The sequence below is a fragment of the Prionailurus viverrinus genome, chromosome F1 (assembly GCF_022837055.1).
Source record: "Prionailurus viverrinus isolate Anna chromosome F1, UM_Priviv_1.0, whole genome shotgun sequence".
In the NCBI taxonomy this organism is placed as follows: domain Eukaryota; kingdom Metazoa; phylum Chordata; class Mammalia; order Carnivora; family Felidae; genus Prionailurus; species Prionailurus viverrinus.
Window position 1 is genome coordinate 32217195 of NC_062577.1, and position 23194 is coordinate 32240388.

The 23194-nt window shown below is 52.4% G+C and overlaps 1 protein-coding gene across 3 annotated transcripts in view; it reads left to right on the plus strand.

Moving 5' to 3' along the window:
- The window catches only part of PLXNA2 (plexin A2), a 206636-nt gene that overhangs the window by 78171 nt on the left and 105271 nt on the right, over nt 1–23194 (plus strand). For all 3 annotated transcript variants that reach the window (XM_047841079.1, XM_047841080.1, XM_047841081.1), the window contains exon 4: nt 16287–16421. In XM_047841079.1, coding sequence (XP_047697035.1) covers nt 16287–16421 — 135 coding nt within the window. The remainder of the gene's footprint in view (nt 1–16286; nt 16422–23194) is intronic.

Here is a 23194-nt window from a genome sequence, read left to right on the forward strand (position 1 = left end):
AGGCGCCTCCACCAGCAGGCTGGGCAGATCCCCCAGGTGCCAGCCCACAGGCCCCTGCTGCTCCCTTCGGGCTCTGAAAGCACAGGTCCCCCACACTCCAGACCCGGCTTCCACTCCTGCCCTTTGCTCTTGGAACCAGAGTGAGCTAGTCTTATGGCTCCGAGTGGTGCAGAAGAAAAGGGAAGGAGCCTCAGAGTTCTGGCCACACGAGGGTTACGCAGGGGGCCTGAGAATGCCAGCCCCCTTCCACGGCAGGAGAGAGTCTGAATGAACATTTAGGTAGCGCCCGCCTTTCAGAATCTTGCTGGAGGAGTCGACCCGCCCTCGGCTGTGAGAGCCCTGAATCTCCCTGGATATTGGCGTCCCAAATCCTCCATCATCCCAGTAGCCTAAATGCCCAAACTCACAACAGAAGGATCTTGGAGCTGGAGGACATGGGGTCGTGCAAAGGCCAGGGAGACGACTGGCCGCGTCCTTGGACCTTACCCTTGGCAGTGCCACGGTGGTTTGCTTGGTGATCTTGAGGGAGTCATTTGCTTTCTCAGGGACTCTGAGGTTTTTCTTCTGTCATAGGATACCCACCCCTGCCGGCTGGTCATGAGGGTCGCAGAAGGAAAATGTAGGTGACAGACACAAACATGAAATGTCCTTACCAGGGCACATTCTCCGCAGAGCGATGATAATGCAGTGCTGGCTGCCTGCATCAGCTGGGAAAATCGGACCCCAGGGCCCCCATCCCCTGCCTCAAGAGTCCTCCCCAAAGCCTGGAAGAGAGGGATGCCATTTGCCTGGCATCTCTCCTACCCCCGACGGTCTCGTCACCCATCCAGCGTGTGAGGGTGGACACCTGTGGGGCTGCCCCTCCCTCCCTCACACAGAGACATGCACTCCCCTCCAGGAGCAGGAGGGATACCTTCCCTGGGAATCCCCACGATCTGATGACCTGCTGTAGGGAGGAGCCTGCAGGCTGAGGAAAGGTGCCCATCTGTCGGAGGACCTGATAGGGTCAGAGGCAGCTCCGATGGCCAGGCGGGAGACAGGCCCCATCCCCACCACAGATCTCTTTCGACAACAAATTTTGCGAACAGCCTGTCTCCCGCTGCAGCTTCCTGCATGGTGTTTGCCTAATCTGTCTGTCCAAACTCCCTCTCCAAACACGAGGTTTCCTGCCCCGCACTGGCAATCAGACAGCTAATTATCTGGGATTAGAGATGGAGTTGGGGGGGGGGGGGTTCCCTTCTAATTACGGGAAAAATTAGCCCAACTGATGTTGGCAAGGCCACCGGGATTAGAACTGGAATCTAAGTTTGGACGCAGGTCGGCTAGGGAGGTGGGAGTGTCCTGTGCTCCGGGCTGGCGTCTTCTGTTCCTGACTGTCTCCGGAGTCTGTGAGATGAGGGGTGGAAGGAGGACTGCAAGGGCTTCTTTCCTGGGGATCCGGGAGAGGGATGTGTATGTGTTCACGTGCGCACACATATGCCAAAGAGAACTGGAAAGGCAGGGAGACAGCACAGAGAAAGACAGAGATAACAGATGAGCAGAAACTGGAGAGACCCAAGGAAGAGCAGGAGAAGGAGACTAGAGACTAGGAGACTAGGAGATTAGAGGTGCAAGGAGATTGCCAGGGCAGACAGACAGACAGGCAGATGCGTTTAGAGACCACCGTTTCTCTCTCCACCGTCGCTGTGGGCCGCTTTCCCGTTCGCGGCGGAAAAACAGAAAACCGCAGAAAGAGGTTTCCCTCTTACCTCCCTCCTTGCCTTCTTCCCTCTCGCCTTCTCCTGATGTCCAGCACTGACCCAGCTTTGCCACACGCAGTGCAGGTGACGAATGCTCTTGGCCTGGCCAGGGGCAAGAATGGGATGGGGAGCCCGGGCTCCGCTGGGCTCCTGGTCGTCTTGAGTTTCTTCTGTGGCCCGAAGATGGGGCCTTCTGCCACACAGTCCTTGCCTTCTCTCCTACGCGAGAGAATCTCCTGGCTCAGGAACATTCACTCGCTCATTTATTTCCTCATTCTTCCATTTTGCAAATAGAGGATGTTGCTGTGGGCAAGACCCATTGTAAGTAGCATGGCATCATGCAACTTCAAATCAGTCTCTGGGTTTTTAGTGGTATCTCCCTACCTCTTCCCTCTCCTCCCATGTGACGTCACCTGTCCTTAAACCACCGTAGGAGTGGTCCAGGCCCTCGCTCAGAGGGCACAACTCCTACCCGCAGAGAGAGGAGATGAGCACACAGTGCAGAGACTGAGAACGTATCGCGGCAACGAACAACAGAGTGCAAACGTATATGGTGTAAACAGAGCGTGTGAGTGTGTGAGTACAACTATTTGTATGTATTCCCATCCCTCTTCTTTCCAAATGAGGAATTAGGTAACTTACAATCAACAACTTGGCAAACATATGTAATGAAAACTAGCATGGAACCAGAAAAATCCACATCATGTGAGGGGAGTGGAAATAAGTGGGCTAACCATAAAGCAAATATAAGCAGCAGGACCCAGCACCAGATTTGGCCTGAGGATCCTGGTAGCCAAATCAAAAAGGGAAACGGGATGAACTAGAAATCCTTCCCCTCAGATAGAAAGAAGTAAACCTATTTTTCGGGAGAGACGATTCCCAGCCATTACCTTCTATAAATGATTTATCATGTGAGACCAGGTACATAAACCAGGACAGAAGTTTGACATCAAAATCAGAAGTGTCTTTTATATGACAATTTCGGGCATTAACCCCCGCTAATGTGCTAAGGCTGCAACATGCATGTAACAATCGGTATCCCATGAATTCCTCTCATGGAGGAACCAACAAGAAAAAGCAGGTAGATAAGGCCATTTGGGAAAGTGAAGCTTGCTGGTTAAGCTTTTGTAGTCCAAGGTGGTGGCTCTCTAATGCTGCAACTTGATTCAAGGATAGAATGCGATTTTTTAAGCACCCCACTGTGCTTGGCACTCTGCTAAAAGTTGAATAAAATGAACTGTAGAGATCCAGCTTCTACATCTGGGAATTTATAATTTTTGTTGGCACTTGCACAAGGGCTCAGACAGCAGAATAAGAGCATTAAAATGATAGACAGGAAGATGGTAACATCACACACAAGACAAAGGTGAGTGCATTTTCAGGAAGCATGTGGCTTAATAAAAGATTGCATAATCAAAGTGGCCCAGGCTCAGATCTCTCTCTACCACTTATTGTGACCTAAGGCAAGCTACCTAACCTCTCTGAGCCCCAGTTTCCTCATCGGCGAGATGGGTTGTGGAGATGAAATTAGATATTTTCTGTAAGGCGCCTGGTGCCCTGCTCAACACGGAGTATGTGCTCAGTACGTGGTAACTCTACTCCATTCTAGAATTACTAAAGAAGGCTAGATTCCTGGTGTGGGAAGAGGAGCCATGAGCAAGACCAGGAGAAGACAAGGAGTTCTCTGATCCCTGCCAGGGTGCCTGGGGACCCACGGGCCCTTCTGAGAAACGCCCTCGGAACCATCGGCTTCCTAATGGGTGGGACTGTCCGAAGCCAATTCTGCCTATGCTCCCACCCGGGTTCCTTCTCAGGAGGCCCCAGAATTCTCCCTCTCTTTGCCCTGCTTCGGCTGCAGCTTGACTGGGAAATCCGTGCCCCTCTTTTCTCTCTTCCTTTATCCTCTTTGGAAACGCCCAGGGTTGGGTTTTGGGACCTTGTAGGGTCACTGTTTAGGTGCGTCCTTCCTTCCTTGCCCGGCCCTCAGGTGCCCCTCCTCTGCTCGTCATGGGGAACCTCAGGGCTCAAGCAAAATGAGGAGCATTAACTCCTTCCGCTCCTGAAGTCCTCCCTGGTCCCGACTGGATGTCAGCTCACCCCCAGCAGCCTCTAGGTGACGGCAAAAGGGGGTGAGGCTAGGAAGCCGTGGGAAGCTCCTCACTCGCCCCACCACACCTCCCTGGCAGCTGGGGACCCAGAACTCCCCCGAGCCACGGAGCAGGGGCGGGGAAGAGCGAGGCAGGTAAAGGGCATCCAGGTAGCAATCCAGGGTCCAGGACCACACCACGCCGGGCCTTCGGACACACCCCTCTCGCCCACCCTCTCTCCTGCCCGCTGCTTTGCAGTTTCTCTGTGCTTTCCAGCTCACTGCCAAATTGTCAAAAGCTATGAGAGGAGAAGTGCTGTTCAGTTAATGATTCCAGTCCCTGGAGAGGTGGAGCGCTCTTTTAAGAGAAAAAAATAGAGAGGAGTGGGGGTGTGGGAGGGGCAGAAGAGGGGGATGCTTTAGTACTCTGTACAAAAGCTAAGCTGTAGCTCCTTCCAGCTCTTTGTAAGGAGCAGATTAGAAGTGGGTAGTTCTGCCCCAGCGGCCTTCTCTCTGTGGGGAAAAGCCTGGAGCCTCCCCCTCACTTTTCTCCTTCGCACCAAGGAAAAAGGGTTTGCATCAGAAACTACCATCCCTTTGGCCCCAGTGGCCTCAGCCCTCTGTCCCCAGCGCAGGTCCTGTGGAGACCCTAGCAAAACCATCCTTCCTTGCTCACAGGCTGCCTTCAAAGCCGGCCACAGGCTCCCATGATGCACAGGGCTCCTGCTCCGTGCTCCTGCTGCTCCCTCCTCTCCTCCTCCCTCTCCTCCTCCTCCCCTCCTCCCTTCCTCCCCTCCCCCTCTTCCTCCTCTTTCCCTTCCTCTTCCCCCACTTCCTTCTGCTCCTCCTCCCCCTCGTCCCCCTCCTCCTCCCTTTCTTCCTCCCCCCTTCCTCCTTCCTCCTCTCCTCTTCTCCTCCTCCTCCCCCCCCCTTCCTTCCCTTCCCCCTCCTCTTCCCTGCCCTCCTCCTTTCTCTTCTCCTCCCTCTCCTCCTCCTGCCCCACCTCCGTCCTCCCCACCCCCTCCTCCTCCTCCCCCCTAGCCTGCTCCCTTGGAAAGGACAGAAGGGGGGTGGTGAGCCCTTACCCCAGTAGGCACTTGAAGAATTTCCTCCCTGCCCAATTTTCCTCCTCAGCCTGGTCCCACCCAAGTCTATGGATCAAAAGAAAATCCATCAAAAAGTCCTCACCTCCCTGCAGCCCTTTTCAGTGTCCCAGATGCTCTCACATCCCTTATCTAATCTGTCCCCACGTCACTAGGCAGTACTGTTCCTACCAGTTTTGCAGATGAGGAAAGTGTGAATTAACTCCCTTGGCTGAGTGCCCCTCCCACTGTGACCTCCCCCCCAGCGAGTTAGGACGCCAGCCCTGACTGGACAGTCAACACCTATCAGCAGGGAAGGTCCAAGTGTGGGGCTTGAAAGACTGAGAAGGGAAACCGCGAAACCTAAGAGGCTGCTGGAGACCAGACCCATGTGCTCTCTCATTTCCATCATCTCCACGTGTGATCTGGCTTTATGGTGGGGGCGGGGAGTAAGGTTGTTTTGTTCCCAAATGTCCCCAGAGTAGTTGCCGTCCGTCTTGGTTGCAGTCGTCCGCCCACAGCCTCCTGCAAAGGATTCCATCGGCTGCTGAAATGCCGCCGCTCCCTGGAGGAGGCGATGTCGGCTGTCCCCAGTCCGGCAGCACACAGGGCACCCTGGGCCGCGGAGGAGGGGGGGAGGGCGGAGAAGGACAGAAGGCGGAGAAGGACTCTGCTGACCCCGGGTCCACTGGGTACTCTGCCGATGCTCAGAGCAAGGCAGTACAAAGTTCGCTCCTCCCAAGACCGGGCGCCTCTTCCCTCCTTCCCCCTCCCCAGTGAGACCCTGGCACCAGCTGTGCCCTCTTAGCCGGCCCCCAGCGGGGTCTGCGCGCTGGCACGGTGCCCGGCAGCTGCGGGGCGTCCGCGCAAGGAGGGGCCGGGCATCGAGGAGAAGCAGGTGTCCGGTTAAAGGGAACAAGGTGACCGGGAAGGACCTCGGGGCAGCGATGTCAGGGAGCGGAGCTGGAGTCGGAGGCAGCCCCCACCCCTCCCCACCTTGATTAGAATGATCTGGCCCCAGAAGAATAGCAATGAATTAATTAGGGGTCTGTTGTCATGAAGCAGCTCATTATTAAAGTCCCTCTCCTGGGAGGGGCGGGGGGATGGGGAAAGGTGTGAAGAAGACAGCTAGTCAAACAGAATCTTTTAAAAGAGCCAGACCTTCCCCCAGCTGTCTGTCCTGCCCTTGGGCTCTGCGGGGAACTCAGACATGCCTAGCACAGGGGTACCTGCTCTGCTGTCTCAGGATTCCGGGGGGTGGAGGCCTTCTGGCCTCACTTCCCTCCTCCTCCTCCTCCTCCTCCGCTATTTCTCGGCCCCCAACTCTGAGCCCACCTCTGCAACTTTAACCCTTGCTTTCTACCTGCCATTGAGCCAGCGTTGAGCCAGCTGAGCTCCAGAGTAGCCACCCAGCATCTTGAACGGTTGTAGCGCTTTCCTCCCAAGAGCTCTTAGCAGCCCAATGGGGAGCCAGAAAGATCGTGTCAACACAAGCAGATGTGTCCAACGTGTTTATGCGTCGGGTTCCGGAAGATTGGGCGGAGGGTGGAGGGAGGATGTGTAAAGCAAGAGCCTCTCTTTCTCTCCCCCTTCTTTTCCAGAGATGGGAAAACAGGGGCCTAGAAACGTGAAGGCCTCTCAGAGGTGAGATCGTGGCTCTTCTGCCCACCAGCTACGTGACACTGAGATTACCTCCCGCCTCTGTGCCTCTGTTTCTTCCTCGATACCGGAGGAATAATAGGATTGTTGTGAAGAATTAATGAGAGAGTGTGGAGAGAGCCCCCTGAGCACAACGTCTAACAATGACAGGGGTTACGTCCACGTGAGCTGTGCCTATGCCTAGTGTTCTGTTCCTACCCAGTTTCAGTAACAGGGATTCTTTCATCCCATCGCGGGGTGTGATTGAAGCCCTACTATGTGTCAGTAGTACTGAATGCAGGAAGGCGTAGGAAGCTGTACCAGTGCCTGTTTTCTAGAAACTTACAACCTTGGGAACCATAACCGCGTGTGTTCACAAGTAACTGCCAAGCGACGCGCCAGGGACCACGGGAGTTCAAAGGGGAGCTCAGGATGGGCTTCTTAGAGGAGGTGGCATTTGGATTGGGCCCTGAAGGATGGTCAGGATCTGGGAAGGACAATAAATTGCCAAGCAAAGGCACGAAGACCAAAAACCCGGAGACATAACTGGAAAATGGGGATAAGGCCATGTGAGCTAGACCCCTGAATGACAGTTAAGGGACGTGAACTTTTCTAAACCGTCAGTGGGGGGCAATCAAAGGTGCCTTGTGCGTACGTGCATGGGTGCAGGCGATGCTTTGCGCTTTTTTCATATTCCAAAAGTAGTCTGTGTTCATCGTAAAAAAAAAAAAAAAATTAGGAGTGAGATAAGCAAGAGAAAGAAAATTACAAACACCTGAAACTTAAGGATTTTGCATACAGAAAAGGCAGGATCAAATAAGTGTTTTAAGAAGATTAATCTGGCGGTATTGGTAGAACAGATTAGAGCGGGAATCTGCTGGAGGCAGGGAGATTTCTCAGGTTATTGCAGTAGCACAGATAAGAGGCAATAAAGACTCAGACCTTGCCCGTTGGCAAAGGGAAGAGAAATACAGTGACACGCGTGGGCTCCTCATTCCTCCCCGTTACCGCACACTTTCTGCACCAGCGTGTACGCGGGCCACATGCATTTTCTAAATGACTCTTCCTTTTAAAAGCTCAGGAAGCCTTCTGCGTTTAGGCGCAAGCCCAGTGTCAGATAGCCGCACTCACAAGTCTAGACCTCCCTTCCCATCCTTGCAGCTTGAAATGTCACCCTCGGTGTTAATGAAAGCAAGAGATTACTGTTCCAGATTATAAAATGCAGGGCAATTTTAGGCCATTGAAAAGAATGAGTTAATTAAAGAGGGTAATAACCCTCTTAAGCGCCCCACCCTTTGCTCTTTTTCCAGACTGCAGGTGGCCTTCTTTGTCACCCTGGAGGAGACAGCTATATGATCTATTTTGTTCCCCAGGACTTATCTCCAGGGGCAGCGAGCACTTTTGGGATGTAATTTTTAGTACCAGGGCAGGCATTGTCCTCTTGTTTGACTTAGGGAAGAGCGAGGCCCCAGAGGGAACTGAATGAAAGAGACAGAGTACAGGCTTTGGAGTCAGGCAGACTCAGCTTTGAGCTCGGCTCTGCCACTAACTTGTTCTAGACTCGTAACGTTTCTGATTCTGTGAAATGGGGAGGCCAGCCTCATAGTTTTCAAGATCGTTCGTGTTTACGTCTCCAACCTTTTGCACGCAGGCTGGCACGTTCCATGGACGCTGGATAAATACATTGAACTACATTGGTAGAGGGAGATGTTGGATTCTGGACCCCGGTGTGTCCAGTCCCAGTGGGGTGGGGCTGAGCATTTCCCAAGTACTTAACCTGGGTGTCCCTGTGCCTGATTGTCACTGAACCTGGTTCCAGAGCTTGGTGAGGAAGCCCGGACCACCCTCCACGTGGGCCCTCAGGGGTGCCTTAGACTTAGAAAGTCATTCCAGTCCAGACAGCCTAAGAGGTTAGTTGCTATCCTGAAACAGGCTGGGGTCCCCACGCAAGGAACCTGTGTGCCGTGACTTGAATGGAAATCCTGAGAGCCCCAAGTCGCTAGAGCTTTGGGTAAATGGAGATTTCTCTTTGACAGAGGTTGCTCATTATTCCTTATTCATTCTTCCCCCCCACCCCTCAATGCTACCCCCCCCCAACTCCGTGTGCTCCCTGTGAATTACTGCTTTGCTGCTGTGTGATGTCATTTCATCTGAGGCCACTTAATGCTGCTGTTGGCCCTCGCCAGTGTTTATCTTATTGTTTCCCAGAACAATCCAATGCTTCCGCTGCCCCCGACAACTTCATCTGGTTCCTGGGTCCTCCTGCCTGGCCCAAGTTTCAGAGCTGAAGCAGGGTTGAAAGGTGGGGCTGGTCCAAGGCCAGAGCCCTGCGCCCTGAACTGCCCAGTGTATTCACCTCTATGAGCTCTTGCCCCATCCTGGGCCTGGCAGCTCAGAACTCCCCCTGACAAAGTTAGAACCAAGAGACTGGATTCTTTGGCTTCTAGATCTCCATGTCACTCTCTGCTGAGTCATAAAGAGAGAGGCCCCTGGAATAGGGAAGCCGGTGCCCTTGTGAAATGCAGTTGGTTATAAACCACAGGAAGGTCTGGAACAGAGGCAGCTCCTCTCAGTTCTGCGAGCCGCATAGATCACTGGTCACCTGGCCATCTACCCCTGGCTGATGAGGCACAAGGAAGCCACAATTTGGGGGAAGAAAGGCCCTCACTCCAGCCAACCTCCTCAACCTCATCTTTGAACACTTTACTTATAGCAAGTGCTCAAGAAATATTCACTCCATCATTGATCATAAGCCAGGCTCTTAATTCTCACTGTTCGAAGATGCAGAAGTCCAGAGAACCAATGGTTTCTCCTGGGACCCCCTCCTCACATTCCAGGAGAAAGCCCTCCATGGCTTAGCTTTCCATGAGGAAGAAATGCAGGAGCCTCAAGCTGCATGAACCCCTGTGCTAGCTCATCCACCCCCCAGTTTAATATCTAGGGCAGATTCCTAACATGCACAGAAATAGAAATAATTGTACATGGAAATGTCAATCTCCAGTGTCAAAGCCCCAGTGATTGACCGACAACTCACTGGGGACCAATGCTGGAAACATCTGCATATGTGTAGGAGGCTGTGTGAGTGTGTGTGTGTGCGTGTGTGTGCGTGTGTGTGCGTGTGTGTGGGCGTGTGTCTATGCACATGCACTGACAGGGGCAAAATTCTCAAAGGTTAGCATATCTCAGTGACCTCCTTCCTTTTCAGGGACGGGAGGAATCCTTGGCCTTGTCTCCCCTCTTCCTCTGCTCTCCTGCTTTATTGCAGCCCACAGCCTGAGTTTTCCCGGCTCCTGTGTCCCTCTCCAATTGTCCAAGCATTTAGGGCCAGGCTCCCATCTGTCCTCCGGGGATCCTCGGCCTGCTGGGCTGTGACTCTGGATGGTTAGTTAACACTTGCACAGCTCTGGCGGAGAGGGAGACAGAAGCGCCCTGGAAGGCGTGTGTGCGCGTGCGTGTGTGTGCACGCGCGTGTGCATGTGCATGTGTATAAGCAGGATAGAGGGAAGAAGAATCTCAGAGACTGAATTTACCAAAGACTTCAATCTATAAATAATTTGGGTCATGAAGCTCTACAAAAATAAACTCCAGCTTGAATCTTCTCCCGCGCAGCACTAAATGCGCACTGTGGATACGCTCGTTCACTAACTCACCCCAAGATCAGTCTGAGCAGCACCAGCCCCGCCTCACCTTTCCCCCCTGTAAAAGTCTACGTGTGTGCGCGCGCGCGCACGGGCACACGCACGTGCAAACACACACGCACACACGTTTACATAGCATGGGAGCCCTGAGTCCCGGGGCACAGATAAAATCAGGTAATAAAGGCCTCTTCCAAAGTGAATTTTAGGACATAAAGTGACCAGACCTACTGAAATTCTTGTCGAGCCCTCAGTAAAGGCACATCAGAAGTCTTATCCTCTCCAAGCGCTCAGGTCTGAGAGACCAAGAAATCCAGGCTCAGACATAACAATCACACTCGTCTACTGACGTCACACTCTGAGTTAGCCAGAGAACTCACATTTCCACACCTGTCTGTCCATTTAGGCGTCACCTTCCCCGGGAAGCCTCCCTCTCTGGGCCTCCCTCAGGCCCCACCTCCGTGTTGGCCTCCCTGGGATCTCCATGCAAGCTCTGCCACAAGGGGCAGCCCGCGTGTCAATTCCCAGCTCCTCCTCGGGCTTCCTCGGGGGACCCTTTCCCTTGGTGTCCCCGACGCGAAGCGTGGGCCTGGCTCATGGCAGGCATGTAATAAACGGATATTGGACGGGACTGAAATTCATATAGCTAATAACTCATTGTATTCTCCATCCCTTCTGTGCTCATAAGGACAGGAGTTCCCACCTTATTTGGCAGCTACAGAAACCACTGCACAAACAAGGGAAGTGACTTGCCTGCAGTCACAGAGCCAATTAATGAGAACGTTGGGATTAGGTCCCAACCCTCCAGACATGAACTCCCCCTGCATGGCGATGGCTCTGAAAACCAATCTGTTTCCCACTGCGAGGCCCCAGAAAAAGAAGATTCCCGATTCCAGTGGCTCTTGCCAGAATACATACATACGTACATACATACATACATGTATACAATCTATTACCACTTACATTACTAGGACTATGAATAAAGTGCTCTTAAGAGTGACAGATCCCAAGCTAGGGCTCCATGATTTAGGACTAACGATGCACGAGAAAAAGGGTTTGGAGGGGCCTACAGATAAAAGCTAGTTAATTGGAACTGGATATGCTGATTTGAATTGGATGTTCAAGTAAAGAGGCGGTCATTAATTTCTGCACAGGCCTCGATGTGGTTTAAAGGAAGGTGCTAATAGATTACTATTTCCCTCTCCTCTCACAGAGGCCCCTCCCACCTAGAGGACCAGGCAGTCACTCTCCCCTGATTCCACCTCACATCCTCCTGTCCCAGAGCCCACCCTGATAAACGGACTGCCCCCCCCCACAACCAAGGTCCCTCAAAATTAAGTTCTGTTGATTGTTGACTCCCGGAAGTGGGTGACTGCCCCACTTGGGCCTTGGGGTCCGGAAGAGGAAGAGCGGGTGAGGACAGAACTTGGACTTTCCGTCTTCCCACCTGTTCGGGTCTTGGCGGCCGTGAACAGCTCTGTGTGCCTGTCATTAGCCTCTCTTCAGGGGGTCACGGAGCGTCCGAGATATCAGGCTCTGTGTGGGAATCCCAGCTCTGCCACCCTTCAGCTGTGTGATCTCGGGCGAGCCGCCCAGTTCTCCCAGGCCTCAAATTTCCTATCTGTAAAATGGAATAACAATAACATTTACCTCAGGGGGTTCCTGTGAGGAGAAGAGAGTTGATTTTTGTTAAGTACTTTCAACAGCACTGAGCACATGGGGCAAGTGATGGCAGGGTAGATACTAACTATTCAGTTCTCGAGGCCAACGGGGCCTTCTGAAAATTCACCACGTCTATGCTACCACCTCCAAGCAGGGCCATATTGAACCATGAAGCAAAATCGTCCTGAGAAGGAGGTTGGAGTGTCCTGTGGCCACTCTTTCTACAGTCGGAGCCCGACGCGGAGCTCGAACTCACAGACTGTGAGATCATGACCTGAGCTGAAGTCGGATGCTTAACTGACAGAGCCACCCCGGCGCCCCTGGTCCACTGAGGCCTAGCCCTCTCAGGAGAGGGGGAGCCCAACTAGAAGGACAGAGTCGAGTGACTCGCTTGTCCCCGCATGCGACACCTCCCTCCTCTGCCCCACCTCCTCACCCACCTGAATGGGTGTCCCGGGCCCTGTGCAGCTTGGGCTGGCAACGCCCTTCCCTTGGGCTGGTTTGTGACCTGTTTCGGTCTGTTGTTGTCCTTGTGGTCACTGAAACCTGGCCCCGGGGACACAAGCCTCAAAGTTGAAAACGGTGTCACAGCAGTGGAGTTAGTCTGGGATGCCACAGGCTAGACTCGCGTAGCCAGATTTGAAAATCCCACCTTTGTTCGGGACTCCCTGACGGTCGCCTCACCACTACCATCCTGTGTCTGGCGAGGACAGAGACAACCTTGAACTCAGAACTTCCGATCCAAAGCAGAGCAGTCCAGGAAATCGTGTGCCTGAACTGCAGCAGGGACCTCGTCCCCCCATCAGTAGTCGTGGGGCGTTGTCTGCATCGGCCTGGTGCTCTCCTCTGGCTCACCCCAGCTGTAGCCAGTTGGAGCCCCGGTTCTGCTGCTGGCTAGCTGTGTGCCTGGAACCCAAGAGCTTAGGGGAGGGGGGCTCCAACGTCCTTACAGTTCCAGCGCTTTCTACCGTGATTGTCCCGTGGCAGGCACTGAGCAGACCGCCTCTGCCTGTTACCCAGAAAGGAAACCCAAGGCTCAGGTGAGGTACCTAGACTCAAATTGTACCATTAGGCAGAAGTCAAGCCCAGGCCTGAGCAGAGTCACAAGAGAAACCCAGGAACCCTGCTCTGGGTTCGTCTGTCCGCTTCGGTGCGTTGCCCAGAAGGGAGCACGGGGCGTTAGGGAGGGGAAAGTTCTCTCCTCTGCCACCTGCCTGCCGGCCCCTAGCCTCACCCCGAGCCCTGTGACCCCCTGGCCTCCTGGCCCCATTCTCCATCTTCTCCGCCCTCCTGTAGGTATCTCGGCGGGTAGCAAGCCCGAGGCAGATAGCATGGGGTGAGGGAGTAAGTGGGGAGGCACCGACTTCTTGGGCAATAGTGCTCTTCCCTCCAGGGATCTCGACTGAATGAAATAGGATAGCTTAGTTCAGGTTCAGCACCAAGAACATTTTCTGTTCTGGTTTGCTTTCGGCTTTGACGTTTCAGAGTTATGTAGGTTTGATTCTGGCTTCAACTGCTTTACGAAAAGATTGGGGTTGCAGATGGAAAAAAGAAAAAAAAAAAACCTGCTTAGATCTCTGATTCAGGAGACAGTTAACGGCTGGGATTGGTCCTAACTGGGATGCAGCAGAGTGTGTGATGATAAGTTGTCTTTGGCTCAGTTCCAGCTCCCACCCGGCCATGGGTACCATCTAGTCCCAGGGACCACAGGGGGGAAGGCCAGACGTGTGGCGTTCCTCCTTCTGACTTTGTGTGCAGGCCCTGCCGGGATTGCAGGCAGGTGCCCAGGCTCACGGGAAGGAGGCTGCCCCAGCTGGCGGAAGGTTAACTAGCCTCCCCAGGCAGGGAGAGATCCTGGACCAGGCCTGAGGGAGGAGGGTACTGGTTCCACAGCTCCCGGGAATGGGCCGGCACCTTGAGGAGACTTAAATCTCCCTGGAGAGGAGCAGCTATCATAGGGAGGGTGGTGACAACCCCTGGGCCATTGGCCCTTCAAACAAACAGGGCCTGAGCTCCCTGTATGATGGAGACAGAAAACTGAGGTCAAGCCAGCCAGAAGTCACAACTATCCCATCTTCTCTTTACTTTCTGAAATAGCCTGAGTACTGTTGTGACTAAAAGCTACTACATTCCTGGGAGGATCTCGAGGAAATCTCGGATCTGTCCATTTAACAGAGAATGCTGCTTCAGATACCAAGGGGAACCTTTTTCACTGTGGGCCATTTGCCCAGAAAGAGACCCTTCCCTCTGACTGAATCCACTATGAGATTTGCACTGGGGTAGAGGGTGGTCGCCTCAGCCTCGTGACCTCATTGCTGACCCCAGAGTCCTCCTCCAGTCTATGAGAGTGAATCCAATGACCCCCAAGGCCCTCGTGGAAGGAGGGGCTTTAGTGACAGTTGCACATGCCCCAGCTCTGGACGCAGGAAGCCACGAGCAAGGCAGAAAAAGGGCAAAGGAGAGTTTATTGTGGCGTCAGGCACCAAACTTGGCCCTTGGGATGAAAAAGTCGTGGTCCTTGTCCTCAGGAGCTCCTGGTGCGGTGGGAGAGATGGGCAGAGGGAAGGGCATGGTTACGAGTACAAGAGAAAAACCAGACGGAATGCGGAGGGGAAGCCTGAATCTTAAAACCTTACAGAGAAAATGCCTTTTGACCTCACTTTGATTTGGTGCTAGAGGCCACAGTCCTTTATCACCTGCTTCATGTCCTTTCAAAAGTATTTCTCAAGCATCCCCTTTTATCCATCACCAGCTATGTTCCCAGCCCCAATCTAGTGCTCAGAGGGTTCTTAGAGAAAGAGAGGACACATCCCTGCCTTCAAAATGTTGACAGGCTTAGGCACATGTGAAGCAATGAGAGAACGATTTGAGTAGGTAGTCAATAGATGTTAGCCAGTCCATATGCAGTGAACAAATCAATTGATTATAATCCTAAGACAAAATGTCTAGTGGCAAAAAAAAAAAAAAAAAAAGGCATCAGGGTGATGAGTAATTAGTGTGGAGGGAAAATCAAGGAAGGCTTCACGAAGGAGGCAGGGCTCGAGCTAGTCGGGGTTTCGATGGGCAGAGAGACAGAGAAAACAAGCCAAGGTAGGGATTATTGGTTAACAGTCAGCTGCTGGGGTGCCTGGGTGGCTCAGTCAGTTAAGCATCTGCCTCTTGATTTCGTCTCAGTTCATGATCGCATGGTTCGTGAGCAGCTCGGAGCCTGCTTGGGATTCTCCCTCTTCCCCTCTCTCTACCACTCCCCCACTCATGTGCTCACACAAGTGCTCTCTCTCTCTCTCTCTCTCTCTCAAAATAAATAAACATTTTTTTAAAAATAGGCAGCTGCTGTGTTGAGATCAAGAAATCTGAAATGCAGGAACATATTCACACTGAGGACTCCTAGACACGAGCTTTTTTATATGACCTCAGAGACCATCTTCTACCGAGTCTCAGAATTCTGCACGGAACTTAGACTATCCCTCGCGAACCCCCAGGCCAGCCGCACCCACATCACCTGGGAATTTGTGAGAAGTGAAAAAAACCTCAGGCCTCATTTCCACTGAATCCGAAACTCTGGGGGCGGCTCAGCCATGCAGCCCCCCAGGTGATTCTCAAAGCATGGTGGCTTGAAAACCAGCAGACGACATCAGGGCTTCTAGACCCTGGCTGTTCGTCAGATTCGCCTGGGGGAGCTTTGAATCCCGACGAAGATGCCCAGGCCCCACTCGCAGAGGTTCTGATTAATGGATCCTGCCCTGGCATTCGTATCTTTTAAAACTCCCCAGACGATTCCGGTGTGCAGGCAGGGCTGAGAAGCCGTGGACTAGACGGTATCCGAGTCCTTTCTGACTTATTATCTAGAGCTGGGCTCTGACGTTCTGAGCCCGGATTCCTGGCTCCCCCAAATCACGGGGTGAATTTGCACACAAGCAGGGGATATGTTTGGGGGAAGGAAGACCTTCCCGAGATCCTAAATTCTTGCATCTCTTGAGGACCAGCTTTTTGATAGTTTATATGAGTGTTTTACCGTTCTTCCTTACGTGCCTGAGGCAGAAACACTGTGAACAGGTGTTGACTGTCTTACCCCAAACACCAATAAGGGTGTGGCAGCACACGCACACCCATCAGTGCTATAAATATCTGTAGACACACGCAGAAATAACCACATTGGGATATTCAGAATCGCTCCTACTGACGCATATGCACATGCAAATAAACCCACCATCAGAAATCCCAGACGTGGTCCACTCAAACCACTTGGGAAAGTATTTCTCTCGGGGAAAGCCGGGCTGTTTGAACAGAGAAGCACCTCTACCTTCTCTGAAGCCTGGTGTGGTTCAGAGTCACAACCGGGGGCAGGGAGGGGGCTGGGAAATATCTTCTGTAAAGCGACCTGCTCTAGTCCCGTAGGGGACCGCTGAGTACAGATGCTGAGGATGCATTATTTCTCTCGTAGATTCGAGCCGATGGTCCCCCCCATGGAGGGGTCCAGTATGAGATGGTCTCTGTGCTCAAAGACGGGAGCCCCATCCTCCGGGACATGGCCTTCTCCATTGATCAGCGTTACCTGTACATCATGTCTGAGAGACAGGTAAGTGCTGACACCCAGCCCTTCTTTCCAAAGCCCAGGAGCGACTGATAACCTGTGGCCTGACCTTTGTTCAAAAGCTGTTTCATCTAACCAGAGAGCCCTCTGTCTGGGCTTGCTGCTCGGGGGTCCTGGGAGAGGCAGAGTCCTTGGAGGCTTTTGCGGGGAGCCAGAGAGAAGCAGCTGGGGCCAGCCACTTCCCGGAGGCTTCTCTCTAGGCCACAGCCCCTGTCTCGGTGCGTGATGAACAGCCCCGCAAGAACGGGCCAGACTGCTTGGAGCAGCTTGGTGTGATTAAGCAGTAGATTTACAGCTCCCGGGCCCACAGAGTCTGCTGCTCAAGGGAGCCAAAGAAGTGTAAATAATCCAGGCCTCCTGGCTGGGCCTGATCCTGGGAGAGACAGACCCAAGATAGGGCCCCAGAAGGAGATAAAAATCTTGGCCTGAGTCACAGACTGATGCCAGTAGAAGCTGGCCAGCTCTGGGAAGCCGAAGTCTGCCTGAGAAATAGACTTCCACCCTCTGCGGGCTAACGATCGAGTAGGTTCCCCACCTTCTCCGATGGAGCATTATTCCCCCCTGGATTGTATTTGCTCTGAGTACGTGTGGGCAGAGAGAAGGTAAATTCAGGAGAGCCGTGGTGATGGGCAAGGGACACAGGGTAGAAGGTGGATTTGGGATTCCCAAATCAATGCAGACGCAGGAAGCAAAGCAGAACTCTTGGGAAAGGCTGGTTACTTCCATTCGTTCAGGCAGTGGGTGTACAGGTGTTCAGCAGGAGCAGTGGTCTTGGCATTGACCTGAACACGACAAGTAAGATAAAGGCCGAAGAGCAGAAAAAGTGTTGTGCACCTGCCTTGGCTGACGCCCCTGATTTAGGCAAGAAAAAGATGCTGGGCTGGAGGACCAGTGAGCTTTCACAAGGTGCCTTCCAGCTCTTGAGGGGTTGTCATTCCCAAAATACTCGGCCAAACTTCCAGGGGTCCTTGAGGAGCACCCCCTCTCCCAGCGTTGTCTTTTCCTCCTTTCTGTTCGAATGTAGGAATTCTGAATCCAGGGGTGAGGGGGGAATGGAGGGAGGAAGGAAGAGACAAAATGGGCACATGACAGCCTAAGGGAAGCAGTGATGCAGCTCTAACTCAAAAATTGCTTCTTGGGAATAAATGCCACAAATCATATGCAGATTGCATGCATTGCATCCAGGTCCTCCTGAACCCACCTGTCTTTTCACCTCCTTTCATGTGGCCCCTGCAGCTGAGGCATAAACAGGTGCAGATGGGAACTTGGTGGAGCTAGAGGACGCTTGGCCTAACCTAGAGTGGTAGAGTGGTCTTGGAAATAAACGCTGATGTCTCGTTCTACTAAAACTGTCTGCTAGCCCTAACAAAACCCGTTACTGGGGACATATCGGTTGGGAACAGTGTGCTGGGAAAACCTCCAAATGAATGGGCCTCAGCCGCTGCCCTCACATTGCTTACAGTCTAACAAGGGACGGGGGAGAAAAAGGGAAGGAGACACATAGCCAGTTATCTAGAACATCCCATTGAAGTCTACAAATGTTCTGCCTTTTCTTCCTGTTCTTTACTTGTAGATACAAGGTTGTTTCTTAAGCAAAAACAGTAGCTGCCCCCCGTGCAAATTCAAACAATATATACCGAAAAGAAAATAGCAACGAGTTCCCAAATGGGACTGCCCAGTTTGGGAACATTTGATGAACACCATTCTGGACACTTTGGCAGGAAAATAATCAGAGGGACAGATGGATCGATCAGTGGCAGTATAGATAGGTGGATAAAGTGATGGTCGGAGGGATCAAATAGACCCATGATAGATGTGGTATTTGCAGAAGGCATTGTGTATGGCTAAGGACCAGGCAGCTAGCTCTGGGTAGAAGCTCCTTCCTGGGTCCTTAAGGCAGTGCAGTGGAAAAGCATAGACAGCGCGTAGAAAGAACCAATGCAACCTTACTGGAACGAAGAAGATGCCAAGGCTCGTATTTTGGCTGCATATCTGTTTCTCAAATGGGATGCTTTCTGAAATTGCATTCAAAATGTGGTCAGCGGAGAGGGCATGAGCCAGAGCCGGAGGCTGGTGAGTGGCCTTCAGGGGCTATGGTGTCCTCCTGAGATCTTATCCTGTGTCCCCTCCAAAAGCATCAGCACTGGCTCAGCTAAGTGTCCACATGGCTTATTTATAAATATCCTCTCCTTCGTCCTCATCTTCGGCCACAGCCGCCCAGTTCTTGCTACAACCTCACCAAACAGAGGGGTTCCGTGGTAGCCAGTCACACCGAGCGGATACAGGAAGAGTTTGGGTTCGAAGCCACGGGGCTGTCTCCAGTCCGGTGAGATATTAGTCCGGAGAGCTCCCTATGCCAGGTGGAGCTGTGATCAGTGGGCAGAGTCTAAGGGGGATTTGCGGTAGCACTCTGAGACCTGTCACCCTGAGAGCTGTAAACCGTGTAGAAGTAGGTAGCTAGGTGATTTCACCTGGGGCTGGGTCCAGGAATGAGGTCCGAGAACAGCTCAGGGGGCCCATCTGTCTGAGGCCGAGCAACTATGAGTACAGAATATTCAGAGACAGCTTGGAAGTCTTGTTTTTTTTTTAAGGTTATTTATTTACTTATTTATTTTGAGAGAGCACGGGGGAAGGGCAGAGAGAACAAGAGACAGAAGCCCAAGCGGGCTCTACGCAGGGTTTGAACTCACGAACCGCGAGATCATGACCTGAGCGGCGATCAGGAGTCGGACACTTAACCGACTAAGCCACCCAGGTGCCCCTCAGACGTCATTTAAGAAACAGTTTAATGGCAGCGCCTGGGTGGCTCAGTGAGTTAAGCGTCCAACTCTTGGTTTTGGCTCAGCTCATGATCTCACAACTTTGTGGGTTCGAGCCCCGCATCGGGCTCTGTGCTGACAGTGCGGAAGCTGCTTGGAATTCTCTCTTTCCCTCTCTTTCTGCCCCTCCCCCCACTTGCGCTATCTCTGTCTCTCTCAAAATAGATAAATAAATTTAAAAAAATAATAATTTAATGTGAGGCAAGAGAACAGTCAACAAAGATGAAGTCGGATGGCGTGGGTTCTAGCCCAGCGGTTGCTGTATCTGGAGTCATGACCCCCTCACACGTTTGGTACCCCCCCTCATGAAATGGAGGAGTCGAACGAGATCACAGGGTTATCTCTGCAGTCCGAAACTCTGATTTGGATCCCGTCTCCGTATTTCATAGCCACATGGCCTTACACCGGTCACTTCACCTCAGTGTGCCCCACAGGAGTCGACGTGAAGCTCAATAGACACTCCGCTCAGCAGAGGGGAGTTTCCTTCCCACTGCCTCGCGTGCAATGACCCCTTGTCATTGACTTTCTATATGGCCCCTTCCAGCTCTCAGGCCCTTATGATTCCGGCTCTGGAGGGTGGTGACTGTGAGTGATGATTAAGAGGAAGTGAGGTGGCCGTGTGGCACCACCAGTGGTCCCCAGGCGGAGCCAACAAGCCTGTGTTCCGGTCCTGACCCACCTCTAACCAGCTGGGTGGCCTAGACTCTTAAGTTCCTAGGGATTCCGTTTGCTCCCCTTCAAAGATGCAATTAATAAATCTAATCCAGAGCCCCTTTCATGTTAAAGAGGCTTGTCTAAGGTCTTGGGATGGAGACTCTTCAACACCTCTAGAAGGCGACACCAAAATGACAGTAGAGAGACAGGCCTGAGGTTAGACCAAATGAAGAAGCTTTTGGAACCAGAGTTTTATGAGGCTGTGGGTGCCCATGTGAACGCCTTCCCCAAAAGGTGAACGCTGCGGAGAGGCTAGAAATGCTGGCTGGCTATGGAGAAGTATATTCCTGTTTCGAGGCCGTGATTTAAGACTTCGGCATTCCCTAAAAGACCTAAGACCTTTATAAGGCATCGTGGGACGGGCGCTTCCCGTCACCTTGTAATAAACCTCTGAGCAACCTGCTGCCATCCGCGCCTTCCCCTCGTCCCCACCTCTTGTCTCTCTGTCCCCCTCCTGTTCCCCCAAAACACGGCACCTGTTGTATCTTCGGCACCACGTCGGTGGAGAACCAAGTCTCTGGTCTCAAGTTCTGCTAAGGGAGGTTTACATCTCCCTACAGAGCGAGAACAATCCAGTCCAGCTCATTCTTTCTCCCTCCCTCCCCCTCTCTCGGTTAATTACACCTAATTAAGAACTAGGACTAGTAAGAAGTGTTGGGTCCTAGTGCCACTGCCTAACAAGCCGATGTTAATGTACTGTTAATAGATCTAGGGCCGGCCAGTCCCAGGGGACCATTTGGGAACTGGTTCCCCAATCCTGCTAATTGCCCGGGGGCCCCGCGGACAGGATGCCTGGCTCTTCCCTAGAAAGTCCGCCCCTGCTTCCTCAACAGCAAATCGACAGATGCTATGGGTGTGAATACAAGTTCTCCCGTATCCTCAGTGTCTAATGGAAGTCAGACAGCAGGTCCAGGGAAAATCAGGCTGCGAGCCAAGTGCAAAACTGAGCGAGAAGATGAAAAGAAACTTGATAGCCCCCGTTTCCACCCAACTTGTCAGGTTGGCCACTCCCCGATAAAGAATATAACTCTGTACTCAACGTAGATGGGAAGGTGTATGGGGATGGAAGCAATTATTCTATTTTATACTTTAATTAGTTTGAATTAGCAGAGGGAATAGAGGCATAAAATGATCCAGCGAAGGGTGAAATAGAAAAAGGGAGTCACAGTGGAGAATGGCTCCGTGCAGGCTGGAAAGGGCCTTGGGAACAGCAGAAAGGCTGGTGACGGGGGCGTGCACGTGTGTTTGGGGGGCGGGTGGGGGCATGGGATGCCGCTCTCTATTTCGAGGCCTGGAAAGGCAAGATAGCATAATGGTTAAGAGCTGGAGCATGAGAGTCAGACGGAGCTCCATTTAACCCATAGCCGTGTGCTAGACGTCCGGCTTTGAGAAAGTTATCACACGTCACTAAACCTCAGTTTCTTCGTCTGTATAACGGGCCTAATAATGGTAACTGTTGCGTCTGACACACAGTGCTTTCAGCGTGAGGTGTGATTGTTATCATCATTGCTGCCATCGGTCGTGTCAGAAATTCTTTTGCACCCCAGAGTAGGCTAGAAGCCTCTCCACTTAAATTATGGCTGGGACAGAGTTCCCGAGTGTTTGACCCCAACCTGTCATTCCTGCTGCTCCTTCCCCAGGGACGCTTCCAAAGCCTCTGGCCTGGCCGAATGACAGCATCAGGCTAAGTTGCTCATAATCTGCTATTTATTTTAAAAATCCAGGAATGTGCCCAGCAGACTAAACAGTCCCACTGCCCTTGATACAGGCTAAGGCAGCCCTGGGCCCATATGTGAGGCCCAGGAGGCCAGTATTGCAGGCATCTGTGGAGAGAAGGGGGGTCAGGCCCCAAGCCCTCAGGGTCTTGTCTGGCTGCATGTGTGGACACGCAGCCAGAAAGGGGCTACCCATGGGGCTTTTCATTTCTGGCCTTTCCAGGTAAGGAAACCAGGTCCCAAAAGATAGGGCTGCTGTTCTCCAAGGAGCGGGCACTCGGATCCCAGTTTTGAGGGCAAAAATGCCCTCAACGTTTGTCTATAGTTGGCATACCATTCTGGTCACTTACTGCTACATAATAAACTGTGTCAAAATTCTGGGGCATAAAACAACCATTTTGTTATGTTCACAAACTATGTAAGTCAGGGTTCCAGCCATGGTGCACTGAAGAGGGCTTTTCTTTTCTTTACAACACAAATGACTTGGGGCACTTAGAATTCTAAGGACTAGAATCATCTAGAAGCTTCTGTCTGTCTGGGAACTAGAAGACCGGGCCCAGCTGGGGCTAGTGCCCCAGAGTGCCTAGTGATCAGAGCGCCTAGGAGAAGGCCTCCCCATGTGACACGGGCTCGTCCACAGCACGGTGACCGCAGGAGAGCCGGACTTCGGGGACAAGGCAGATCCTGGCAAACATGGCTGCTGAGGGCTCGAAGAGTGAGGATTCCCACAAATGAGGTAGAACTATTGCCTTTTTAATGACATCGCCTCAGAAGTCACAAGGCTGTCTCTTCTGCCTGCCTCTTTACCTCTCCACTGCCAGTCACCTCGGGTGATTCTGATTTGGGACGCCCACGAGCACATCTGGAGAGACAAGGCTCAGGGAGGATAAATACGTGGTTTCCTGACCCTTCAGGATCATGGAAGCGCAGAACCTCCGAGCTGGGAAGGACCTCGGGGCTCACCCATCATGACCCCACATGAGAACTCGGAGGCCCAGAAGGCATCTGAGCAGGGTACCTGCCCCTTCAGTGTCAGAGTCATCGAAACTGGCTTGATTTCCCAAAACTCACGGGGAAGTTCCGGTAGCTATTAAGCCTACAACTGATTTGGTAAAAGTTGCATAAGTCCTAAAGGAAGCCCACATCCAGTGTGGGCTCTGACAGTACATCCGGGAAGCCTTTGAGGGAATCCATGAGGAACAGGATCACATTGCCAGGAAATTGCCCAGACAGTGGCACACAATTTTATTTATTTATTTTCTTTTTTATTTAAAAAAATTTTTTTAACATTTATATATTTTTGAAAGAGAGAGAGAGACAGACAGAGTGCATGCGGGGGAGGAGTGAAGAGAGAGGGAGACACAGAACTCGAAGTAGGCTCCAGGCTCTGAGCTGTCAGCACAGAGCCCGATGTGGGGCTCAAACTCACGGACCGTGAGACAGTGACCGGAGCCGAAGTCAGACGCTTAACTGACTGAGCTATATAGGTACCCCACGTCTGTCTTTCTTT